Source organism: Canis lupus, chromosome 27 (assembly GCF_048164855.1).
Source record: "Canis lupus baileyi chromosome 27, mCanLup2.hap1, whole genome shotgun sequence".
Taxonomy (NCBI): domain Eukaryota; kingdom Metazoa; phylum Chordata; class Mammalia; order Carnivora; family Canidae; genus Canis; species Canis lupus.
In genome coordinates, this window is record NC_132864.1 from 35,407,512 (window position 1) to 35,433,067 (window position 25,556).

General features: G+C 39.1%; 1 protein-coding gene across 2 annotated transcripts; it reads right to left on the reverse strand.

Annotated features, from left to right (window-relative positions):
• Positions 1-24,219, reverse strand: ZNF280B (zinc finger protein 280B). 2 transcript variants are annotated; one of them, XM_072803373.1, is made up of 3 exons: positions 24,089-24,219; positions 23,212-23,272; positions 1-4,776 (listed from the first exon to the last, which is right to left on the reverse strand). In XM_072803373.1, exon 3 carries the CDS (start codon positions 4,704-4,706, stop codon positions 3,075-3,077), a length of 1,632 nt encoding a protein of 543 aa, XP_072659474.1. In that variant the 5' UTR covers positions 4,707-4,776; positions 23,212-23,272; positions 24,089-24,219; the 3' UTR covers positions 1-3,074. The 2 variants fall into 2 exon arrangements, with proteins under 2 accessions (XP_072659474.1, XP_072659475.1); XM_072803374.1 differs by lacking the exon at positions 23,212-23,272 and having other exon boundaries at positions 24,089-24,210.
• Between the last annotated feature and the right edge of the window lie 1,337 nt (positions 24,220-25,556).

Here is a 25,556-nt window from a genome sequence, read left to right on the forward strand (position 1 = left end):
TTTTTTTCCAAAAAACATTTTATTACTACAATTGCTATTTTACTTACACTTTTTGGCAACATTAACAAAATAATAAATTTTATCTGAAAACAAGCAAGCAAAATAGACATGGAAATTCACAAAGGGCAATAACAAAATAGTAATCTTGACAGATATTCAATATATTTGTAAACAAAACAAAGTGACATTGCCTTAAAAAAATATAGAGGTATCAATAGAAAAACAGAGAAAGCTCCTGAAAGAACTCAACTCACTATACTCAGTTTCTTTTGGTTACAGGCACAGAAATTGACTCAAGCTAGCCCAATTCTAAGAGAAGCAAAGCTTTTAATGATTATCTCTTCCTAGCTTTTTGTGAAAACCTAGGAAATTTAACCGGATTGGAGAGGAAAAAAGGAGTGGGGAGGCTTAAAGTGCCTTTAAAAGGGGGAGGAGTAAAAAAGTGGGGGAGATTCATTGTCAGTATCTTTTAAGAACATTGGTGAAGCTCAATAAACCAAAGGAAGTGTCAAACAATTAAGCGAGGTAGCAAGCCATGCAGGCCTAGGAGAAAAGCATTCTAAGAGAAGAGCAGTTACAGAGTCTTTGGAACAGGAAATGTGATTTGCTTAAAGAAAAGCAAGGCCAATGTGTCAAAAATAGTGCACCAGTTGGGAAAATGGTAGAGTAGCATGGCAGAGAATGGAAAAGCAAGAGGAGGTAGATAGGGACCTTATCACCAGAATCTGTAGTTGGCAATAAATAATTTGTATTCCTTAGGGTCATACTATAGTTAAATAGCAAATAACAGTTAACAGTGTTGATAATAGCAAGCAACCACAAAAAGAACTAAAATACTTCATATTTTTACTGTTTTGTAAAACAGAATTTCTGTTATAGGAACAAAGTAAGGGAGATAAGTATGCAAAAGTCTGCACATCTATCTATACACAGATTTCCACCTGAGACTAAAACAAGTGTGCACATACACATACACACACACACACACACACACACACACTGATTCACACAAATGCACACACACACTCTCTCTCCACCTAAAGAAATAGGTTCAGGCTAAAATATTAAAATATTAACAAAGTGCCTTGGCCCAAGCAAATTAAATAAAAAAGCCTAGTAAAATGTTCAAAGTGCAAATCAGTCAAGCATTGAGCAAATAAATACAACAGAATCTACACTCAAGAAATTCTTTAAAGTATGAACAATACACTCACAACTACTTTGTTATCTGTCCTTCCCAATTCTAGAAGGGATGCTAAGCTGCTGATGACTATCACTTCCCAGTTTTCTGTGAAAGCTCAGGGAATTGAACAAAATCGAAGACGGAAGAAAGAAGTGGGGAGACAGAAGATGCCTTTAAAGAGGAGGAGAAAGCGAGGGAAAATAGTAGACATCTCTCCTTGCTCAGGTCTATAGGTAGCATCCCAGGTTCCTTATGTACAGAGGCTTCTAGATACTTGAATCAAGGTGGAGAAAGAAGGGATGGCACTAGAAAATACCCAGGGAGATTCAATCCTGGGAATCCACAGAGGCAGCCAAGGGTGATGTTCAGGAACCAATACTCAGAGGGCACTCTAGTAATGTGAGTTCTTGGAAATAGCAAGGGGAAAAGATGCCCCCACGTATAGCTAAGAATTAGACAGCTGGATAAATTAGATAACTCTAAGACCTAATACCTAATGAAATAAATGGGGCGTTTCTTTCACATCAGAGTGTGTCAAGGAAAACCTAAACTCAACTAGTTTGATGAGGGAAACTATACACACAACAGAGAGTTAACATAACTGTTAACTGTAATACTTTCATGTCCAAAGCAAGATATGAAATTGAAAATTTCACATGTTCAACTGCGCTAACTGTACATGGAAAAATATAAGGAAAAGCCCTATAATGGGCTTAATTTTACTCAGTCACCATGGGCTGCTTTTATACACTGTACCTACTATTTTTGGACAACCCCCATTCCAGCTTAGCAATAAGAGAGCTAAATTTAGCCCAGTCCTTGAACTGGATAGATACCATTTGTTTGGCCCTTTTCAGTTTAAACTATGGGTCTAGTGCAGTTCAAAGTATGGATGTCAAAGCTTCTTTCTCTTGAGAAATTTTACTTGCCTTACTACTGTGGCTGAGAGGTATATGGCTAGTTCATTCTGACCAAAAGCCAGCCAGAAGGGAGAGGGAAGTGAACAAGCTGAATTCCTCTTTGGATCACTCAACAGGAGGTCCACTGGCACTAAGCCCCATTCTAGTCATTACCCCTGCCTTTCCAGCTGAAGCCAATGATACAGTGATTGTTTCATGTCTGCAAGGGTCCCTTGCCAAATACAGGCATTTTATTTTAATGGTTTTGCTTCTTTGGATGTTCTTGTGCTAGGAAAAGACACTTTGAGACACTGTTCCCTCTGCCTTGGCTCCGAGACTAGAGTGAACGTGTGTATGTGTGTGTATTTGTGCGTGTGCACCTTAAACCAAGATAAGAAGCCACTGCTCTCTACTGATTAACCTCCCAGTTTCTGGTGCCCATTCATGCCACACTTTGTCCCTCAACTTCTCCACACTCAGGCTCTCAGAGTCAGATTACTTTAGACCATCACAAGACACTTCTGAGTTCAGCAGCTCAGCTCAAATGGGATGGTGATGTAACAAAGCCATTCCAGTCTGACTGTAGTTAATATTGAAATCTTCAAGGCATGGACAAAGTTGAAGAGCATATTAAGTACTTAAAAAACTCTACAGATTCTATATACAGAACTTAAGAGCTTTCAAACATACAAGAAACATGAACTATCAAAATAAATAGGTTTCCACTTTTTTCTCTCTTACATACATATATACACAAAACACCTTTGATGTATTAAGCCAGATACAATTACATGAAAAACAGGTAACAAATTTTTAAATAACATCAAAATTCAGATCAGACAATACTGTATTTCATAAATTTAAAAAGAAACTCATAAATGACTCATTGGTTTCACTATTTTTGATGATACTGAATAATGTATGGGTTGTATTTTTTTGTTTCCTATGGAGTTTTTGACTTTTGACCTGCTTTAGAATTACTGAAACTAGAATTAACGAGGTTTTTTTGGAATTCTACTTTTAGACCTGGGGGGTGATGGTTCAGAATCAGACGTGCTCACAGTAACAGATGCTAATTCCACTGATCCTGGTTGAAGAGGTCCCAGTGACACTTGAATAACAACCTTTGTTTCGGGGGGCAATCCCTCTAGTTGCTTAGGTTTCTTAAACATTTGATGACACTGGGTCTTATGCTCCATTTTCTCCTTGAAAGTTAAAAACTGTAGCCGGCATTTGGAACACTGGTGAACACTCTTTTCCCAGTGTCCCCTATAATGACACATGTATGGTGTTGCAGTTTTGAAAATCTTAAGACAGAATGGACAGAGCAAATTCTTAGTGTTTTCATGACATGTTCTAAAATGCATTTCCACATCAGCAAAGGCTGACGATCTGTAATTGCAAACCTGGCACACATAGGGCATTTCACCAGGCTTATGATTGTCCTTCATGTGCTGTAAGAGAACCTGGTCTGTTTTGAATGACAATTCACAAATTTTACAGACAGCAGAGGGCTCCTGGGTAGTGTGTACACTTTCAATGTGACATTGAAGCTGGAAGGGAGTGGGAAACTGTCGGTGGCAGTGCTGGCAGGTGGTGTGGTTTTCCCAGCTGTCAGCCCTCTGCTTCTCAAGTTCCAAATGGTGCTTCATGTGATTCATAAACTTGACGTTTTTTAGAACTTTCAAGCAGCTGAGGCATTTAAAGGTTGTGTGAGTCTTCTGTTCTGGCTGACTGTCTCCTTTATACTGCCCATAATAAAAGTCATGAAGTAATATGACCAGACTTCCTTTCTTGGAATCAACAATTTGGTTTTGACTTGCTAGACTCAAAAGGTCTGTTTCTGTCAGTTTGTTTTCCTTAACGGGGCTTATAGGCTTGAAATGGACACTGTCCTTTGGAAAAGCTGTTGGAAAAGGTGCTCCATTCTGAACATGGCTTAATGAGGTATGAACATTGTTTGAGAGTGTGCTTTGCTGTGTAGTCATTGTATGAAAGTTACCTGAAGGGGACAAAGCTGAAGCATGTCCCCCTATGATTCCATCACTGAGCTTAGGCCTTTTGGGATTTATATCATTTACTTCAGCAGTGGAAAGTCGCTTTGATATGCAAGTACTTTGATTCATACCTCCTACAGAAAGTGCTGCTCCTCCTGGATGCTGTAATGAACTTGTGAATGTAATCAAAGGAGAACATAACTCTGAAGAGCTATCAGGCACGACTTGTGGTGAATTATTTTTATAATCAGGTTTAGACAAAGGCTCAATAATAATAGGACTATCTGTTGATCTTGATTCAGATTCAGAAACTGGCAAGTCGGTCACTGCTTCTGATACAGGGGTCACATAACTTACTGGCTGCAATTTGTGAGTAGTACCTTTTCTGAGGTGACCATACTTTTTTCTCCTTGAACATGAACCTGGGGTAACTCTGTTCAAAATGTTTGAAACAACTGGTTTTGAATTTGAAGTCACTCCAACAAAGATCAGCTCAGCATCGTCATTTACATGTTCCACTCCAACAAAGATCAGCTCAGCATCTTCATCTACTTGTTTGGTATCTTCTACATTCTGCTGTGGTTCTGGCACCTGTTCTTCCTCACATAACATACATGGTTGTTCCATTTTCTAATTTTTTTTTTTATTCTTGAAGGTGTGGCCACAGTCCCAGTGCTTTCTTTATGTAAACTGCCACCTAAGTACAAACACAATACACATCAGTAAGTACAGAAAAATGCATTGTCTTATTTCTCTTCAAAACTAATATCCTTATTTTATAAGATAAGGACAATAAAACTCACAGGATAAATGATAGTTTAAAGCCTACTATTATTATAAGTCTGTGCAACTCTGGCATCATAGCTTTGCCCTATGCTGATCGTGGTTTCTTCTATTAAAAAAAAAAAAAGGAAAAAACCTAGTAACTAATCACTAGGTGAAATCATACGTAAAGAGTATGCTATTTTACAAAGGCACCATTGTGCATGGTTTAGAAATATGGGCTTTGGAGTCAGAGAAGATTAAGCTGGAATTCTAAGTCAGCCACACACCAGCTGCATTTCCCTTGGCAAGTTCAAAACTTTTAAATGTGGTTCTGTATCTTAAAGGCAAAAGTTCTTATTTCTTAGACTTAAGGTAACAGCTCTTTTTAAAAAGCACCAACAATTCAAGGGTACCTTATTTTGTAGTAGAATTGAAGAAAATTTTATAGTAAATATACATATCTCAATTGATTCAAACATACTAATTTCATAAATATTAACATAAAAAAGAAGTTTCAAATTCAAAGAACAGAGTAACAATACCTACCCACAGTCAACAGCATAATTCAATGTCAAGTGCTTAGCACATGCCCAGCAGATTGAAACTCTTGATAATCTCATCCCAATTCAAGGCCTTAATTATAGTCCATTCACTGATGTCTCCTAAATTTCTCCCTCCAATCCTGACTTTCCCACTGAACTTCAATCCCAGAACTTCCTCCCTCCACCCACTTCAGTCTCTTCTCCACATGGCAGAAAAAGCGATTGTCACATCACATTATATTACTGCTCAGCTCAAAACCCTCCAATAGCTTTTTGCTTCACTCAGTAAAAAGTCAAGTGCTTCCAATATTTCCAATGCCTGTAAGACCATGCTTCCAAGCCTACATACTACCCCACAGTTATGTCCTACTCTTCTTCCCTATCCAACTCACTGTAACCACAGTACCCGCCTTGCTATTTCTTGAACACATTAAACACTTTACTTGCTTAGGGCCCTGTATTTTCTGTCCTTCTAATATGAATGCTCATCATCCAGTTACCTGTATGGCTGACTCCTTACCATCTTCAGACCTCTGTTCCAAGTCTCCTCAAAGAGGTTCTCAAATACTCCAACCAACTGCTAATTCACATTCCCAATCTCTTCCCTTCCCCTCATCTTCAAGTCCTTATCACCACCTAACACATTATAAACTTTATGTATCTTAATTCTTTTTCTACTGTCTATCCCGTAAAATGTAAACTCCAAAGCACACAGATTACTTTTTTGTTGACTGTTTTATATCCAGAGCAAAGAACAGTGCTTGGCACAACATGGGAGCTCAACAAATACAGAATTTGTTAAATGCATTAATAGTAACTTTCATTAATAAGAACATCTATTTGTAGAATAGACTGTTTTCTTTTTTTAAGATTTTATTTATTCATGAGACAGAGAGAGACAGAGAGAGAGAGGCAGAGACACAGGCAGAAGGGGAAGCAGGCTCCATGCGGGGAACCCATGCAGGACAATCCCAGATCCCGGGAGATGCTCAACCACTGAGCTACCCAGGCATCTGTAATGCCACATTTTCTATGATTTACTCTTAGAATCTTGTCCATGCCAGATATTCTGTAGGCCTATGAAGGACTGAAAGCTTCTAGTTTTTTACAAACATTTTTTATCACAACCTATAGTAAAACCAACAAAAAAACAATGTATATGGAGTCTCACTACCCAAACACATAAATAACAATTGCTTTACTACATCGGATGCTTATTCTAATATTTTCTATTTCATTTTTCTTAAATTGACCATGATGTAGGTACTTTAAACTATGGTTCATAACTCACCAGTTTCTGCAAACCTAATGTAACAGTTCATTGTAGCCCAATTAGACAGACCCTTCAAATCCCATCTATAAAAATTAAACTGGCATCTAATATGTGCTATGTACCTCCCATTAATTTAATTAGCACATCAGCATATAATTTTGGAACACATATTTAACCCTGAGATTTGTGTACCAATTTCAAAGTAAGTTAAAAAAATAAATAGAATATTAAGCAGAAAACTTACTCTTTTCGTCACTTGTTCCACAACTGTATCTTGCTTGCCCAACACTGGTTTGACACTACCAAATACTAAGTAGAAAGTGGTGAGCATGAAGCTTATAATCTAGTGTTATGAATAGCGATTTACAGCCTTCTTAAAATTAAGATTAAGTACATAATTAGGTGATATGTAATGCAAGAAAACATTTAAGGCACATCTGAAAACACTGCACCAACAATTGGTTTTGTCTGTCTATATACAATTTCAATCATCTAATTCCATGCTAATGCCACCTAGTCTACTGTTTCCCAACATAAGCACCGTAACACTTCTGAGCCAGAAAATTCTGTTGTGGGGGTTGTTGGGTACATTTAGGATGTTTAGCAATATCCCTGACCTCTACTTACTAGATGCTAGCAGCAATCCCCTACATATGCAATCAAAAATGTTCTATGGGAGAACTTATGCCCTCATCTAACCTTCTCCTGAGAATCACTTCCACACTTCTAGTAACTGTCTGCTAGGTAATTCTACAAGATACTCTAATATCCTCTGTCAAGAAATAATTCTAAATTGAAATTATTATTCTCCTCGATATCATAAAAATCAGAATAAAATTTACACTTAAAAATAAAAATTTTAAATAAAAAATAGAATAAAAATCTAATTTGACAATTAAAATAACCATCAGAATTATCTGAGGATAGACTTTTTTAAGATTTTATTTATTTATTCATGAGAGACACAGAGAGAGAGAGAGAGAGGGAGAGAGAGAGAGAGAGAGGCAGAGACACAGGTAGAGGGAGAAGCAGGCTCCAAGCAGGGAGCCCAACATGGGACTGGATTCCAGGTCTCCAGGATCATGCCCTGGACTGAAGGCGGCACTAAACCACTGAGCCACCGGGGATGCCCTGAGTATATACTTTTAAAACCCAGAAAAAGTTATGATTCACCTAAAGTTACATATAAAGTCTGCAGAGAGCTAGCACTAAAATTCATGATTCCTCAATTCTAGTTCCTCATTCTTCCCACTAGAACTCTAACTTAATGCATGTCTAAATTTCTGGTGATGATGCTGTTAATTGCTTAGTTTCTAAGGATCAAAGAGTCTCACTGGATTCATTTTCACTCTCCCTATATTTTATAAAAACTGTTCAAACCTTCCCCAACTTCCATCAAATTACTCACAGAAACTTGTAAGTGTAGTTCTAAATAACTTTTTGAAGCATTAGTCACTCTAAATGCCTTTCATTTCCATTCCTATTAAAGCTCCTCCCCTCAAAATCTAGCTTTAAGTCCACTGGTTACTTCATGTTTGTACATCTATACTAGGCTCCAAATTGTCTTGTCTCTCTGTCCTTCCAATTATCACCAACTGCATACCACCACTAGATGAATCTTAAAACACTTCTGTAATTATATCACTCCACTATTCCTCCATTTAAACGACTCCTGCAATTTTAGAGAATAGACTTTCAGTTATGCTATGGACTGAAATATGTACCTCCAAAACTCATATGTTGAAGCCCTAACTCCCAGGGTGATGGTATTTGGAGATGGGAACTTTGGGTTCCCATCTAATTAGGTGTAGATAAGGTCATGGGGTGAGGCCTCCTGATGGGAATAGTGCCAACAAGAGATATCAGAAAGCTTGCTTCTTTCTTTGTCTTCCATCTATGATGTGAAGACACAGTGACAAGGTAGCTGTCTACAAGCCAGAAGAAAGGAAGCAAATCAGCTAGCACCTTGATCTAGAATTTTCCAGCCTCCAAATCTATGAGAAATCAAATTCTGTTGTTTAAAAAAAATAAATAAACATAAACTGCGTTCCAGGGACATTGCTGGACTTTTCACTCAATTGATCTTGGTAGGATTTTTAGCTGTTGACCATACTGATTAACTTTCCATCCAACCAATCATTCAAGATGAAAAGAGTAGGGAAAAAAATCAAACCTAAAGTGAGTAAGTTAGTGAATGAGTTCATTTAGAACAAGAATAACCTTAGACTATGGGAATTTCCTTGTCACTTCTCCTCTGGTATCTTTATTTTCTACAATTTACCAGAATCTTAAGATACCGGGAGTCAGGAGGTTGGACATGCCAAAGATCTACTAGATCTAAGGAACTAATCCTCAAAATCACTTTATATCCCCTATCAACAAAGCTGCCAAGGGCTGTGGAAGGAGTTAATGAGAAGATTTCACGCCAAAGATACCTGAGAGAACAGTAGTAAAACTCATCTCCCAGGTTATTCCTGTGTATTTAAACAATGGCCCTCTTCATGGGTCTTTGTTATAGCCACACAACAGTTTTTTTTCAGGCATTAGTCCTTCTTGAATAGCTTCCTAAGATTAGGCTAATAGGACTCCTCTGATACCTATCCTCACCAACCTCCCTTGTCCCTCTTTTCACCCCATTACCGCTCCACCAGATCCCTATCCCTACCCTTTCACTCTTTTCCCATCCATAGCACTCATGTCTCTTCCCCACTACTCTTCTTCACTTTTCTTCCATTAACCCCAACCATCTGCTGCCTTAGAATGTAATGCCCATTAAACATATCCTTGGTGGAAAGGAGAGCCTCACAGGATCCTTAAAACTATAGTAAACATTTATATTCCACTTTAGGGCAACTAAGGAAAACAAAAATAATGTTTTCATAAGTATTTTTATTTTTATTTATTTTATTTTTATTTTATTTTTTATTTATGATAGTCACACAGAGAGAGAGAGGCAGAGACACAGGCAGAGGGAGAAGCAGGCTCCATGCACCGGGAGCCTGACGTGGGATTTGATATTGGGTCTCCAGGATCGTGCCCTGGGCCAAAGGCAGGCGCCAAACCGATGCGCCACCCAGGGATCCTCTTCATAAGTATTTTTAAATAAATATTGGTTTATAAATAAGCTTAGGGCAGTAGCTATGAAAAAAAATGGGGTCTACTCTGACCTGGGAGTCTAAAAAGGGAAACTATTAAACCAAGTTGTTCTTTGTCAAAAAGACATGATTATTTCTGTAGATTGGACTAAAAAGAAATCAACAATTCATAGACCCTCACTACCAATTTTCACTCTTGCTACCTCTCTGACCTCTTTTTCCATTATTCTAACACTCATTCACTACAGTCCAATCACAGTGGCTTCCCTGCTACTCCCTTTAGTATCCGCCTGAAACTCCTGTATCCCAAAAATCCCATGGCTAATATTTCCAGTCCCTATCCAAACTCACCTTTACTGTAAGACTTGCTCTGATCACCCAATCTAATATTACAACACTCCTACCTACCCAACATTTGATCCTATGACCCTGCTCTATTATTTTCTTCCTAATTTTATAACCTCACCTTTTGTAACACCAAGAATGTATTGTTGCATTTTATATATATATATATATTTATTTCTTCACTAGACTATCAGTTCTCCACTGGAGAAGTTCTGTTTCTTTAGCTTGTTTTGTTTTTGTCTGTTTTGCTCATTGATTTCTCCCAAATTCCTAGAGCAGTCCCGGCACATAAGTCTTCAATATTTGTTAAAGAAAAACGATTACCTGGGAGTTAGAAATAAATTCAAAAAAGGCAGGTGGATTGAGGGAACAAGTAGGAAATTAAACCTAAAGAATAACCAATTTTCTTCAAGTCTGGGAGCCACTGAAGTGTACTGTTACAACAAATGTGAGAACCTGTAATCCTCAGACTCAGGAGGATGACTATGGTCAGCCACTCTTAGCCATTTTTCCCTTTTCTTTCCTTTCCTCCCAAGAGCAGCATCTTAGAAGAATCTACAAAGTAAAAATGAGCAGTTCAACCTAAAAGTGGCCTATTAGTTCAGAAGCAAGTTCTTTTTCTAAGACTGCATGTTTAGAAAGGTTTGGAAGTATCAGATGAATGGTAAATGATTTAAAAGAGAGGTTGAAAAGAACCACAAAAAAAGATGACTAAAAAAAAAAAAAAATGACCATGTTAATTTGTTAAATGTGAGCAACAAGGTAAAGGTCATAAGGAATGGTGAAATAAGAAAAAAACAAATATTCCCTCCTTCATAAAAGCAAAGAGAACAGTCAAAATGGTCAAAATCAAGTTTTTTGCCAGACACTTGCACCCCGATGTTTATAACAGCAATGTCCACAATAGCCAAACTGTGGAAGGAGCCTCGGTGTCCATCGAAAGATGAAAGGATAAAGAAGATGTGGTCTATGTATACAATGGAATATTACTCAGCCATTAGAAACGACAAATACCTACCATTTGCTTCAAAATGGATGGAACTGGGGGGTATTACGCTGAGTGAAATAAGTTAATCGGAGAAGGACAAACATTATATGGTCTCATTCATTTGGGGAATATAAAAAATATGAAAGGGAATAAAGTGAAAGGGAATAAAGGGGAAAGGAGAAAAAATGAGTGGGGAAATATCAGAAAGGAAGACAGAACATGAGAGACTCCTAACTCTGGGAAACGAACAAGGTGGTAGAAAGGGAGGTGGGCAGGGGGTAGGTGTGACTGGGTGACGGGCACTGAGGAGGGCACTTGATGGGATGAACACTGGGTGTTATTCTGTATGTTGATAAATTGAACACCAATAAAAAATAAATTTATAAAAATAATCAAGATTTTTGATCCCGGAAATTAACCAAAGGTTTGCAAAAAACAGGATTTCTGTGGGAAATAGTTTGGCAGTTCCTCAAAAAGTTAAACACTGAAGTTATCATATGACCCCACAAGTTCACTTCTAGGTATATGCCCAAGAATTGAAAACCAGCACTCAAATTACATGTAAAGTACATCATGATTATAGTAGCCTAATTCACTATAGTAGCCTAAGAACTTAATGGTGAAAATACTACAAATATCCATCAATGGATGAATGGACAAATTGTGGTATATAAAACACTGAAATATTATTCAACCATAAAGAGAATAAAGGCACTTTCATGTTCATTGCTGTATAATTTACAACAGCCAAGATATAGAAATAACTGAAGTATCAACTGATAGATAAAGAAAATGTGGTATATACAAATAATGAAATAATATTCAGCCATAAAAAAATGAAATATTGCCATTTGTGATACAATGGACCTGAAGGCATTATGCTAAGTGAAATAAGGCAAATAAAGACAATTACTGTATGATCTCACTAATATGTGGAATCTTTTTTTTTTTTTTTTTTAAGATTTTATCTATCCATTTGTGAGAGACACAGAGAGAGAGGCAGAGACATAGGCAGAGGGAAAAGCAGGCTCCCTGCAGGGAGCCCAATGTGGGACTCAATCCCAGGACCCCAGGATCACGACCTGAGCTGAAGGCAGAGCTCAACCACTGAGCCACTCAGGCATCCCAATATGTGGAATCTTTAAGAATAATAAACTCCTAGAAACAGAGAATAGACTGGTGACTGCCAGAGGCAAGGGAGGGGGATAAAGGGGATCAAAAGGTACAAACTTCCAATTATAAGTAAGTCATGGAGATGTAATTAATGTACAACATAGTTCCTATACTTAATAATATTGTATTGCATATTTGAAAGTTGCTAGGAGAGTAGATCTTAAATGTTCTCATCACAAGATAAAAAAAAATTACATATGGTGACAAATGTTAAGTACTTATTGTGGGCATCATATCACAATTTATACAAATACCAAATCATGCTATACACCTGAAATTAATATAATATGTTAATTATACCAATAAAATAATTAATTTTTAAAAAATGGAATGAAGTATTGATACTACAACCTGAATAAAACCTAAAAACATGCAAAGTGAAAGAAGTCAGACAGAAAAGTTCATATATTATATGATTTTATCTATAGGAAATATCCAGAATAGATAAAGCCATAGAATCTAAACAATGGTAGTTGCCAGGGGATGGGAGAGGAGAAATGGAGAGAAACTGCTTAATGGTAAAGTTTTACTTTGGAATGTTTGAGATGTTATGGAACTAGATAAGGGCAGCAGATGTACAACACTGTGAGTGCTCTAAATACCACGGAATCTTTCACTTTAAAATGACTGATTTTATGTTATGTGAATTTCACCCTCAATATATTATTTTTTAAATAAAGAGGGGATATTACTACCAACCATACGGAAATTTTAAAAAAATTTTTTTTCAAGATTTTACTTCTTTATCTGAGAGAGAGAGAGAGAGAGAGAGAGAGAGTAAGCACAAACGGGGGGAGCAGGAGGTGTAAGGGAGAGACAGGGGGAGGGGCAGAAGGAGAAGCCAGCTCCCAGCTGAGCAGGAAGCCCAATGGGGCTTGATCCCAGGACCCCAAGATCATGATCTGAGCCAACTGAGGTCATGACCTGAGCCAATTGAGCCAACTAGGCTCCCCTGAAATTTAAAAAATATATTAAGGGGACGCTATAAACAATTTTACTCCAAGGAATAAGATAACCTTGATGAAACGGATAAATTCTAGAAAGACACAAACTACCAAACTGACTCCGAAAACAAACCTAGAAAATAAAAATATATCCAAAATAAGAGATTAAGTTAGTAATAAAAAAAAATTACCCAAAGAAAAATCAAAGATCAAATGACTATCCTTATAAATTCTACTAAAACAATTCAAGAAGAATTAGCACTAATCCTCCATCAACTCGTCCAAAAATTAGGAGAGAAAACTTTCCAGCTCATTCTGAGGCCAGTACTATTTATACCAAAATTAAAGACCTCACACATCAAAAACAAAAACAAAAAAAGCCTCCTAAATACTAATATCTCTTAAGAATGGAGGTAAAAAATCCTTAACAAAATACTAACAAATTTAATAACATATAAAAGGACTATACACCATGACCAAGTGAGATTTACGTAAGAAATGCAAAGTTGGTTCATTATATAAAAATCAATCAATATTATACAATTTCAATAGAATAAAAGACCAAAAACCCACATCTGCCAGCAAATAAAAGCATTAAACAAAATTTAGCACCCTTTTGTGAGTTGAAAAAAAAACCCCACTCAACAATTGGGAGAAGGGAACTTTTTCAATCAGACAAAGGGCATTTGTAAAAGACCCACAGCTAGCATTATACTTCATGGTAAAAAGACTGAAAGCTTCTCTTCTAAGATCAGGAACAAGACAAAGATGTCCACTTCTAACATTCTGATTCAACATTATACTGGAGGTTGTTTAACCAGGATAATCAGGCAAGGAAAAAAAAGTAAAAAAGTATTCAGACTGGAAAAAAAGAAGTAAAACTACATGCAGAAGACATGATTTCTGTACATAGAAAATTTTGAGAACTTAGTATTAGACCTAGTAAACAATGTAAGATCAATATAAAACATCAATTATATTTCTATACATTAGCAATAAACACTGAAAATGAAGTAAGCAGTTCTGTGTACACAAGCATTACAAAAAATAAAATAGTTAAGAACAAATTTACCCCCCAAAAAATGTAAGAAATTCATACTGAAAACACTCAATTATACTGAATACACTGCTGAGGCAATTAAAAAGAACGAAGTAAATGCATACATCTCATATTAATGGATAAAATCTAATATTGTTCAGACAACAAGACTCCAGATACTGATTTATCAAAATCCCAGCTTGCTTTTTCACAGAAATTAAAATTCATGTGGAAATGCAAAAGACTTAGAACAGCCAAAATAATCTTAAAAAAGAAATGAAAATTTCACATTGATTTCAAAACTTATTACAAAGTTACAGTAATGAAAAGTGTGGTAGCATAAAGATAGAAACATAGATCAATAGGATACAATTCAGAGTCCAGAAATAAACCCATACACTAATGGCCAATTGATTTTCAGCAAGAATACCAAAATAATTAAGTGGGGAACAGATTAAGATTTTTCAACAAATGTTCGAACAACTGAACCTCCATCCACATCAAAAGAATGAGGTTGGACCCCTGCTAACACCATATACTAAAACAACAAAACAAAACCCCTCAAAATAGACTGTAGAACTAAATATAAGAGCTAACTGTAAGTTTTTTTAAAAAAAATAGAGGTAAATGGTTTTTTTTCAACAAGATAACAAAAGAATAATAACAAAAGAAAAATAAACAGGATTTCATCAAGGGGAACCTTCTCATACTGTTGTGGGAATGCAAGCTGGTACAGTCACTCTGAAAACAGAGTCCTCAAGAAGCTAAAAATAGAGCTACCCTACAACTCAGCAATTGCACTCCTAAGTATTTACCCCAAAGATACAAAAGTAGTAATGATCTGAAGGGGCACCCGTACCACAATGTTTATAGCAGCAATGTCCACAACAGCTAAACTATAAAAAGAACCCAGATGTCCATCCACAGATGAATGGATAAAAAAGATGCAGTAATATATGTACACAATGGAATATTAATCAGTCATCAAAAAAATGAAATCTTGCCATTTGTAATTACATGGATGGAATTGGAGGATATTATGCTAAGTGAAATAAGTCAGATAAAGAAAATTACCGTGATTTCACTCATATGTGGAATTTAAATAACAAAACAGAGGATCATAGGCAAAGAGAGCAAAAAATAAAATAAGACAAAATCAGAGGGAGAAAAACCATAAGAGACTCTTAACCACAGAAAACAAACTGAGGGTTACTGGAGGGGAGGATGTGGGGGGATGGAGTAGCTGGTTAGTTCATTAAGGAGGGCTATAATGAGAGACATAATGAGCACTGGGTGTTATATAAGACTGATGAATCACTGAACTCTACATCTGAAACTAATAGTACACTATTTGCTAATTAATTTAATTTAAATAAATTTTAAAAAACAGCATTTCATAAAATTATTATTTTTTATTATTTTTATTTACTTATTCATGGGAAACACCGAGAGAGAGGCAGAGACATAGGCAGAGGGAGAAGCAGCCTCCCTGAGGGGAGACTGATGTGGAACTCAATTCCAGGACCCCAGGATGAGCCAAAGGCAGATGCTCAGACGCTGAGGCATCCGGGTGCTCTGGATTTCATCAAATTAAAAACTTTTGTCCTTTAAAGGATACCATGATGAAAGTAAAAAAGACAACCCAAAGAATGGGAGAAAATATCTATAAATCATATATGTGATAAGGGATTTATATCCACAATATATAAAGACCTCTTACATCAGAAGACAACTCAATTTAAAAATGGGCAAGGGTGGTGCCTGACTGGCTCAGTCTGAAGAAAATGACTTTTGATCTCAGGGTCATGAGTTCGAGCCATATGTTGGCTGGAGAGATTACTTAAATAAAAACTTTTAAAAAAGGAGGCAATGAAATAGAAATTTCTCCAAAAATGATATACAAATGGCCAAGTATAAAGATGTTCAACATGCTAATCAGAGGAATGTGAATCAAAATCACAATGATATATTACCTTATACCCCTTAGGATAGCTACTATCAAAAAATATAAAAATAAATAAACACACTAGAAAATAACAACTGTTGCAAGGGATGTGAAGAAATTAGAATCCTCATATGCTGTGGTTGGAATGTAAAATGGTGCAATTGCTATGGAAAGCAAAAGAGGTTCCTCAAAACATTAAAAATTGAACTACCATATGATCCAGCAATCCCACTTCTGGATATACATACATCCAAAAGAAATGAAAGCAGGATTTCAAAGAGATATTTGCACACTTATATTCATGATAACAGCAGCACTGTTCATGATAATTAAGAGGTGGAAGCAGCCCAAATGTTCATTAACTGATGAATGAATTCTTAAAATGTGGTATATACATACAATCAGGTATTATCCAGCCATAAGAAGGAAGTCCCGCCACATACAGCAACACCTATGAACCTTGAGGACACTTATGCCAAATTTAAAAGCCAATCACAAAGAAACAAATACTATGTTAATTCCACTTATATGAAGTATCTAAAGTAGTCAAAGCAACAGAAAAGAAACAAAAAGTAGAAAGGTGGATACCTCACTCTAGGGAGAGAGAGAAAAAGGGAGTCTGTTGTTTAATGGGATGGATACAAAGTTTCAATTTTGCAAGATGAAAAGTTCTAGAGATGTGTTTTAAAACAACTTGAATAGGGGCACCTGGGTGACTCAGTGGTTGAGCATCTGCCATTGGCTCACTTGTGATCCCGGGGTCCTGGGATTGAGTCCCACATCAAGCTCCCTGCAGGCAGCCTGCTTCTCCCTCTCCTATGTCTCTGCCTCTCTGTGTCGCTCACAAATAAAAATCTTAAAAACAACAACAATGTGAATATATTTAACAATTAAATGGTTAAGATGGTAAAATTTATGTTATGTTTTTACCAAAATAAAAAATGAGCAAAAAATTTGAATAAACATTTTCCCAAGGAAGTACACAAATAATACAATACAATAAGCACAAAAAATGCTCCTCAATACAATTAGTTATTAAGGGAAATGTGAATCAAAATCGCAATTAGATACCACTTTATATCCACTGGATTGACTATAATCAAAAAATAAGAACAGTAAAAATGTTACAAAGAATGTGGAAAAATCAGAATCCTTATATTGCTAGTACAATTGCCACTTCGGAAAGCAATTTGGTAGCATCTCAAAAATTAAATATAGAGGTATATGATCCAGCAATTTCCCTCCCAGGTATATATCCCAAAGAGTTGAAAATATAAGTCCACACAAAAATTTGCTCAACAATGTTCAGAGCAGCATTATTCACAATAGCTGCAAAGTGCAAACAACCCAAATGTCCATTAACTGATGAATGGATACATTGTGGCATAGCTATACAATGGAATGTTATTCAGCCAGGAAAACAGAGTACTACTATACATGTATAACATGGATGAACCTTGGAAACATGCTAAGTAAATAAAGCCAGACACAAAAAGGCCAAATATTGTACGATTCCTCTAATATAAAATGCCTATATTAGGCAAATCCATGACACAGAAATAGACTAGTGGTTGCCATGGGCTGGGGTAGGGGGAAGAATAAGGAATATAGTAGTTTTAATAATGGCCTTGAAAAATACTAGATCCTAATCCCTGAAAAGTATTATCTGATTTGAGAAAAGGGTCTATGCAGATGTAATTAAGAATCTTGAGATGGGAAAATTATGCTGAATTATACATACAAATGGACCCAAAATATCACCACAAGTATCCTCCGTAAGAGAGACAGAAGATTTCACACATACAGTAGGAGAAAGCATTGTAACAATATTGGAGTAATACGGACACAGCCAAAGAATGCCGGCTGGAAGAGGCAAGGAATGGATTCTCCCCTAGAGTATCCAGGGTAGCATGGCCCTGCCAACACACTTAGGTCCAGGGATAGTGATTTCTAATTTACCTCGAGAACACAGAGATAATAAACTTTTGTTGTTTTAATCCACCAAGAGTGTGGTAATTTGTTATAGTAGCCACAGGAAACTAATACAGGGTTTTAGGATTGATGAAATGTTTGGGAATTAAGATAGTAGCAAAGACTGCACAATTTGTGAATATACTAAAAATCATTCAATTTTGCATTCTACAGAGTGAATGTATAATATGTGAATTATATCTCAATTAAAGAAAACAATGCCTAGCAATAGGCTGGTGTGACCCCCACATCCCAACAACTGATACTAAATTTTCAAAGTCCCTAAACAGACTCCATTCATGTAACAAAAATTAAGTAATTAGGATTATGGTAACAATGCAAACTAATCCAGCCAACAGAGAGTTAAACTTATATCATATGGTCAATCTACAAATTTGTAGTGGGAGGCATACATCCCCAGGGATAGATAGATATCATCTGGTAGAGTGGACACTACTCTGATACCAAGGACTTGAAACACCAACTTAATTAACATTAGGATTGCTAAATATCTTGATTTGACCAGGACAATCCAGTTTGACCTGCTGTCCCTATGTATTTTTTAATAGTGCCATTTTTCAGTCTTAAAAATATCTTGATTTCAGGCTGCCTGAGTGGCTCAATCATTTAAGTATCTGACTGTGGATTTCAGCTTAGGTCATGATCTCAGGGTCATGAGATCAAGACCTGTGTTGGGCTCTGTGCTTGGTGGGGAGTCTGCTTATTTTCTCTCTCTTCTTCACCTTCCTCCAAAAAACAAAACAAAACAAAACAAAAAACAAAACAAAAAAACTGATTTCGGTGATAAATTAGTCTACCTAATTATAAGGAATCTGGAAGTTAGGAAAGTGGTGAGAGCATATTCTATACAGGCCAGATGGGCCCTGTCATGCATCTCTATATAACATATATCTCCTTGCTACTGGAAAGCTCCCAAGGAAAAAATTCCTGATAGGACTCCCACAGAGCATCCATATTTTGTTTTAAAATGTATACAATACTAATGATTAAGCAGAACTCTCGGAACTCTATTATTTGGTGTTACTCAAATGACTAATTTATACATTTAAAGGAAAGTATAAGTAATACTTGTAGTTGACAAGTATAAGAAACTTACAAAGGATGGCTTAAAATAACTTGTATCCAAATTTTTTTAACTGTTATGAAACCAAAAGATGAAAGTCACTATTATTTTTTTCATATCAAATTGACCCTAACATAATAATGCTATGTTAGAATTCCTGGGTGCAAAAAAAGGAGGAGGGGGGAATTTTTTTCTTTCTTTCTTTCTTTCTCATTTTTTAAAAGAAATTATTACTCCATGGAAAGATCATAAGTTCTATGGGTGGTCATACATATAAGGTAGGTAATGTTCTGATGTTCACTATTTTGGATGAAGTACAACTATAAAACAAATTAAACCAGTAGAATTGGGATCCCTGGGTGGCGCAGCGGTTTAGCGCCTGCCTTTGGCCCAGGGCGCGATCCTGGAGACCCGGGATCGAATCCCACGTCGGGCTCCTGGTGCATGGAGCCTGCTTCTCCCTCTGCCTATGTCTCTGCCTCTCTCTCTCTCTCTCTCTCTCTGTGACTACCATAAATAAATAAAAAATATTAAAAAAAAAAATTTAAACCAGTAGAATTAGAACATATCCCTATGCACAAAAGGCTGAGAAACAAAGAAATGACACAGGAGCAGAATGATAAAGAACTGCATGGGATCCCTGGGTGGCGCAGCGGTTTGGCGCCTGCCTTTGGCCCAGGGCGCGATCCTGGAGACCCAGGATCGAATCCCACATCGGGCTCCCGGTGCATGGAGCCTGCTTCTCCCTCTGCCTGTGTCTCTGCCTCTCTCTCTCTGTGTGTGTGTGTGACTATCATAAATAAAAAAATAAAAAAAAAAAAGGAACTGCTTAGTTCTGACAGTCTCCTACTCCTAACCCTAACTCCTAACAGAGAAAAGAGGAGGGAAGAGCATCAAGATGGTGTTTGTGAGGAATCTGAGTATCAGGAAGTATCTAGTGAGCCTACCAAGTGCCAGGTACTTGTCTAGGTACTGGTGATACAGTAGTGATTGAAACAAAGACTCTTTCTTCAGGGACTTGACACTGCAATAGAGATAACTAGAAAATACATTTTAAAAAATAGACACATATGAAGTTGCTGTATGCAATGTTATAATAGCACAGGATACATATTTCAATTCCTAATGTAATGTAAAACATACAAAATATATTATTATATATGTGTATACATATAAATAAAATTTCAAATGGTTATAAATGCTACAGAGGAAATAAAGGAGGAAATGAGCCAGGTAGCATGGAGGCAGGTTGATATTTGTATGGCATGGTTATGGGGATCTGGGGAAGAATTCGCCAGCAGAAGGAAGGGTAAACACAAAGGCTCTGCGAGGAGCCTGCTTACCAAATTTAAGGACTGCTCAAGAGGCTAACATAGGCAAGCCAATGGAAAGGGAGAGAAACTGGAGATGAGATCAAAGAATGAGTTCATTGTAGTATGTTAATGTAGGCCATTCTAAGTTCTTTGGTTTTTACTCTGAGTGTAATGGGTCACTGGGAGGTTTTGAGTGAGGAGTGATTCGATCTTTCATTTCAAAAGGATCACTCTGGCTTGCTATATGAAGAAATTAGACTTTAGAGGGTAATACTTGGGAGCAGGAAGGCAAGTTAAGAGAACACTGAAATAATACAGACAGGAGATGATAGTAGTACAAGACAGGGATACTGAGAAAGGGTCAAATTCCTGATCAAACCTTTAAGGTTAAATGTTCACAAGATTTGTTGATAGATTGGATCTGGGATATGAAGAGGATGACACCTACAAGAGGTAATACTGAGCAGGTAAATATGAGACCAGAGCTCAGAGAAAGACCTAGGCTAAGTACACAAATTTTGGAGTCTTTGGCATGTAATGTTACATAAAACACAAGACTAGATGAGGTCATCTAGGGAAAGAGGGTTGATATCCAAGCCCTGGGGCATTCCATCAGTTAGAGGTCAGGGACATAAGAAGAAACCAGGAAAGGATATGAAAAGGGAACACTTACTTAGAGCCAACTGGGGTGGAGGTAGGGGTGGGGGGTGGGGGTGGGGGCAGTAAAAGGAAATTGAGAAAAAGAAACATGTTGTAATCCAAATGAAAAATTATTTTCAGGGAAGAGGAAATGAATGACTCTGATAAATGCTGCCAATAGATCACATAATTAATAACTAACAATTGATTACTGGATTAAGCACTGTAGAATTCATTGATGATCTTGACAAGAGTGGACTTAAAGGAGCATGGGAGAACTGGAGGAAGCAAATAAGCACAACTCTGGAGTTTTCCTATAATGAAAAGCAAATATGAAATAAAATAAGCAGAAGGTGGATATGCAATTAAAAGATGGATTTTTTTAATGAGAGGTGACATTACAGTCTGTTTGCTGATGATAATCATCCAGAGAAACCAAAAACTTAATCCAGGACAAAGAAGAGACTTGCTGGAAGAGTATTCCTAAATAAACAAAAACTGCTTGGATTTAGTACATAAGGGGAGGTTTTTCCCCTTAGCCTGGAGCCAAATAATTCATTCATAATAACAGAACAATCTGGAGAAGAGTTGGAATGGTGCGTAACGGGTGTGGTAGCCAGCCTCCAAGATGGCCCCAAATAAATCTTACCTCCTGGTATTCACACTCTTGTGTTAGTCCTCTCCCACACTATCACAGGGTTAGCCTATGTGACTAAGCAAATACAGATGGGATGGTATCGAACTTCTGAAAAAGACTGCACTTCATCTTGGGGGCAAACTCGCTCTTGAATCTCCTGAATCACTCTATCTAAGGGAAGCCAGTTGCCATGACAGGCGCAGCCCCATGGAGAGGCCCACAGAGTGAAGAACTGACAGTCAAGTGAGCAAGCTTGGACACTGGTCATCCAACAAAAAAGTCCTCCGAGACTGCCAACCCAGTCAAGACCTTCAGTATGACCTCCTAAGACACCCTGAGCCAGAATCACCAGCTAAGCCAGTCCTAGATCCTAGAGCATGACAAATGTTGAGACAAACATTCCTTAGGTCATTAAGTTTGAGACGTGTCCCACAGCAATAGATAACTATATAATGGGTCTCACTGAGCTATATACACAAGTTACTGGGCATACAACTTACTTATTGTTTGCCAACTGGCATGAAATGATTTCATGTGGCCTCGTCCACCCATATTCAATCACTTCACCAAGTAAAGCCCTTAAGGAAAGGGTTATACAAATGTGCAAACTAACCTCGTGTAATCACTCTTAATCAACACACATTTACCCTGATTTAACCACTTTAACACATGAGCTGAAACCTCTGGTATGTGTATCAGCCCATCTTGGCCTCACACCATTGTACAAGAAGTCAGTTTCATGCAGCTTAAAACGTATGACCCTCTTACTTTCTTTTTCCTTTCGAGAGAACAGGTGAAAGAATGCTGCCCTCCTTGTTTTTAAGGGAGCAATAAACAGAGCTCCAGAATTGGCTTGCATTTACCAGACATACTCAGGTCAGACACACTCAGGAAACACTGTCTAAACAGTAGTCTTTTTTTTTTTTTTAAAGATTTTATTTATTTATTCATGAGAGACACACACAGAGAGCAAGAAAGGCAGAGACACAGGCAGAGGGAGAAGCAGGCTCCACGCAGGAAGCTCAGTGTGGGACTCGATCCCAAGACTCCAGGATCACGCCCTGGGCCAAAGGCAGGCACTAAACTGCTGAGCCACCCAGGCTGCCCAGTAGTCTTTTAACACAGGAGAAAATAAGGGAAAAAAGATACAATCTTCGTCCTTATAAAGATCTCTCCCGGGCACCTGGGTGGCCCAGTGGTTGAGTGTCTGCCTTCAGCTCAGGTAGAGATCCTGGAGACCTGGGATCCAGTCCCACGTCAGGCTCCCTGCGTGGACCCTGCTTGTGCCTCTCTCGCGCGCTCTGTGTGTCTCTCATGAATAAATAAAATCTTCAAAAAAAAAAAAAAAAAGATAAATAAATAAAGATCTCTCATCTTACCTCAGGTGTGCACTGAAACTTCTAAGAGTTTGAGCTACTCCAGGCAGGAGAAGGTCACATCCTTGAGGCAAGCAGAGAGGAGGATGTGGGTCACTTGCACGTTGCAGGCATGTTTTCTATTCCACTGCCCACCTGAGATCGCCTTCTGGATGTTGATCAAGCACCTCGCGCGAGGAACCAGGGAAGAGAACCGGATCCTCTCCCGGGCACCTGTTCCTCCCCCACTCCCCTCCCCCACATCTTAGCAAAGAAAACACTACGCCTGCCAACGGCCCCCAATCCAAAGCCTTGGAAACCACCCTGGTGTCCTGGCCGTCGGGGGGCGGGGGGGGGGGGGGTTGCGGGGGACCTCCTTAGGGCGGGAGGGTCTCAAACAGTGTCCCGGCAGAAATACAGCGAACAAGGAAGAGGTGCGGGGCGCTTCGGGAGGCAGGAGAGGGAGCAATAATGAATTTACAGATACTTGAACGTCCTTAAAGGGTCTGGGCCCGCCGGCGTCGGGAGCGCGTCCAGAACGGCCAGGATGAAACGACGTGAATCCCACCGGAGACCCCGCAGGCCGGGGGCGGGCAGAGCGGGAGGGGCCCGGGCAGGCCTCTCCTGCGGGAGGCGCCGGCCGGGCCCGGGCCTGGGGGAGGGGGCGGCCCGCCGCCGGTGGGGGAGGGGAGGCTGCCCGAAAGGCCCCCGCCGAGGCGGACGCAGGGGTGAGCGTGGAGGGGCCCTTCGGAGGCCGCGGCAACAGGCACAGGCCGCTCCCGCGCGGCCAGACCCGGAGCGCGGCGGCCGGCTGGGCTGCGGCCGCGGCCGCGGCCGCCCTCCCCCTCCCCCCTCCCCCTCCCCGCCGGGATCCCGGGGGCCGCGCCACGCCCCCCCTTACCAGCCCGGGTCCGCCGCGTCCCCGAAGCGGTCCCGGAGCTGCCGGCGGCGCACCGCCCCGACGCGCTCCCCAGGCGAAGCCTGAGGGGACGACGCCTCCTCAGGCCCCAGGCACCGCTGACGCCGCCGCCTCCGCACGCGCGCCCGCTGCGACCTGTGATTGGCTGCCAGGTGCGGGCCGAGGCCGGCGCGGCTCAGGGCGCCGCGATCTGATTGGCGGAGAGGCCGGGCGGCGCCTGCGCGCGCTCTGGCGCCCCTGGAGGCGATCGCTGGGGGCGGGGTCAGGCTGAGGGCGTGAGGGCAGGGGCAGCACCAAGTCCCGGGGAAGGAGAGTCTTGGGAGGTCAAGGTCGCAGAGCTGACCGGGCTCCAAGGACAAGGGAGGGCCCCCAATCCATCCGTCGTGGGGTGCTTCTGCCCACCTAGCGTTTAGCTCTCATAATCCTCAGGTGTCATCCGTTTGTCATAAAAGCGCTCCTCGTGTTTGAGGTAACTTGACCATGCAACTGGGTCTTGACGCCCATGCTCTTGACGTTGCATCTGGTCAAGCTATACAAAAATAGACTGGCACCTATTTTTGTATGGCTTGCAGCGACCTAAGAAGGAACTTTATATCTGTTCCTGTCTGGGAAAACAAAACACAAGGGGAATATGATTTTGCAACACCTGAAAAATAGATAAAATTCAAATTTCAGTGTCCATAAAGTTTTATTGGAACACAGATATACCCATTCCTTTAGATATTTATCTATGGTTGCTTTCCCGTTAAAACAGCAGTTGATTCGTTGTCAGAAATCATATTCAAAAGCCTAAAATATTTACTATCTGGCCTTTTACAGATTTTTTTTAAATTGCCATTTCTGATAGAAGTCTGTCTAGTTTAGTAATGTGTTGAAATTAAAAAGAGGGATCCCTGGGTGGCGCAGTGGTTTAGCGCCTGCCTTTGGCCCAGGGCGTGATCCTGGAGACCCGGGATGGAATCCCACGTCGGGCTCCTGGTGCACGGAGCCTGCTTCTTCCTCTGCCTGTGTCTCTGCCTGTCTCTCTCACTGTGTGCCTATCATAAATAAATAAAAAAATAAAAAAAATTAAAAAAAAAAAAAAAAAGAAATTAAAAAGAAAGAAAGAAAGAAAGAAAGAAAAGACTTGGGATCCCTAGGATGCTTAGCAGTTAAGCGTCTGCCTTTGGCCCAGAGCGTGATCCTGGAGACCCAAGATCAAGTCCCACATTGGGCTCCCTGTATGGAGCCTGCTTCTCCCTCTGCCTGTGTCTCTGCCTCACTCTCTGTGCCTCTCATGAAAAAATAAATTAAGTTTAAAAAAAAAACAAAGGCAGATTTTGGGTTTTTTAATATATAACACTATTTTCGTCACTAGATCTACTTTCTTGTTATCTCTGTAGGTTCTATTGTTCCTCTTTACAATATTTTTAAGTCTTTTTAAATTGTAATGTAGTTGGGATACAAGGTT

What these genes read in the sequence shown, in the direction of transcription:
- ZNF280B (XM_072803373.1), bottom strand. Translation starts at nt 4,706, where the DNA reads ATGGAACAACCATGTATGTTATGTGAGGAAGAACAGGTGCCAGAACCA.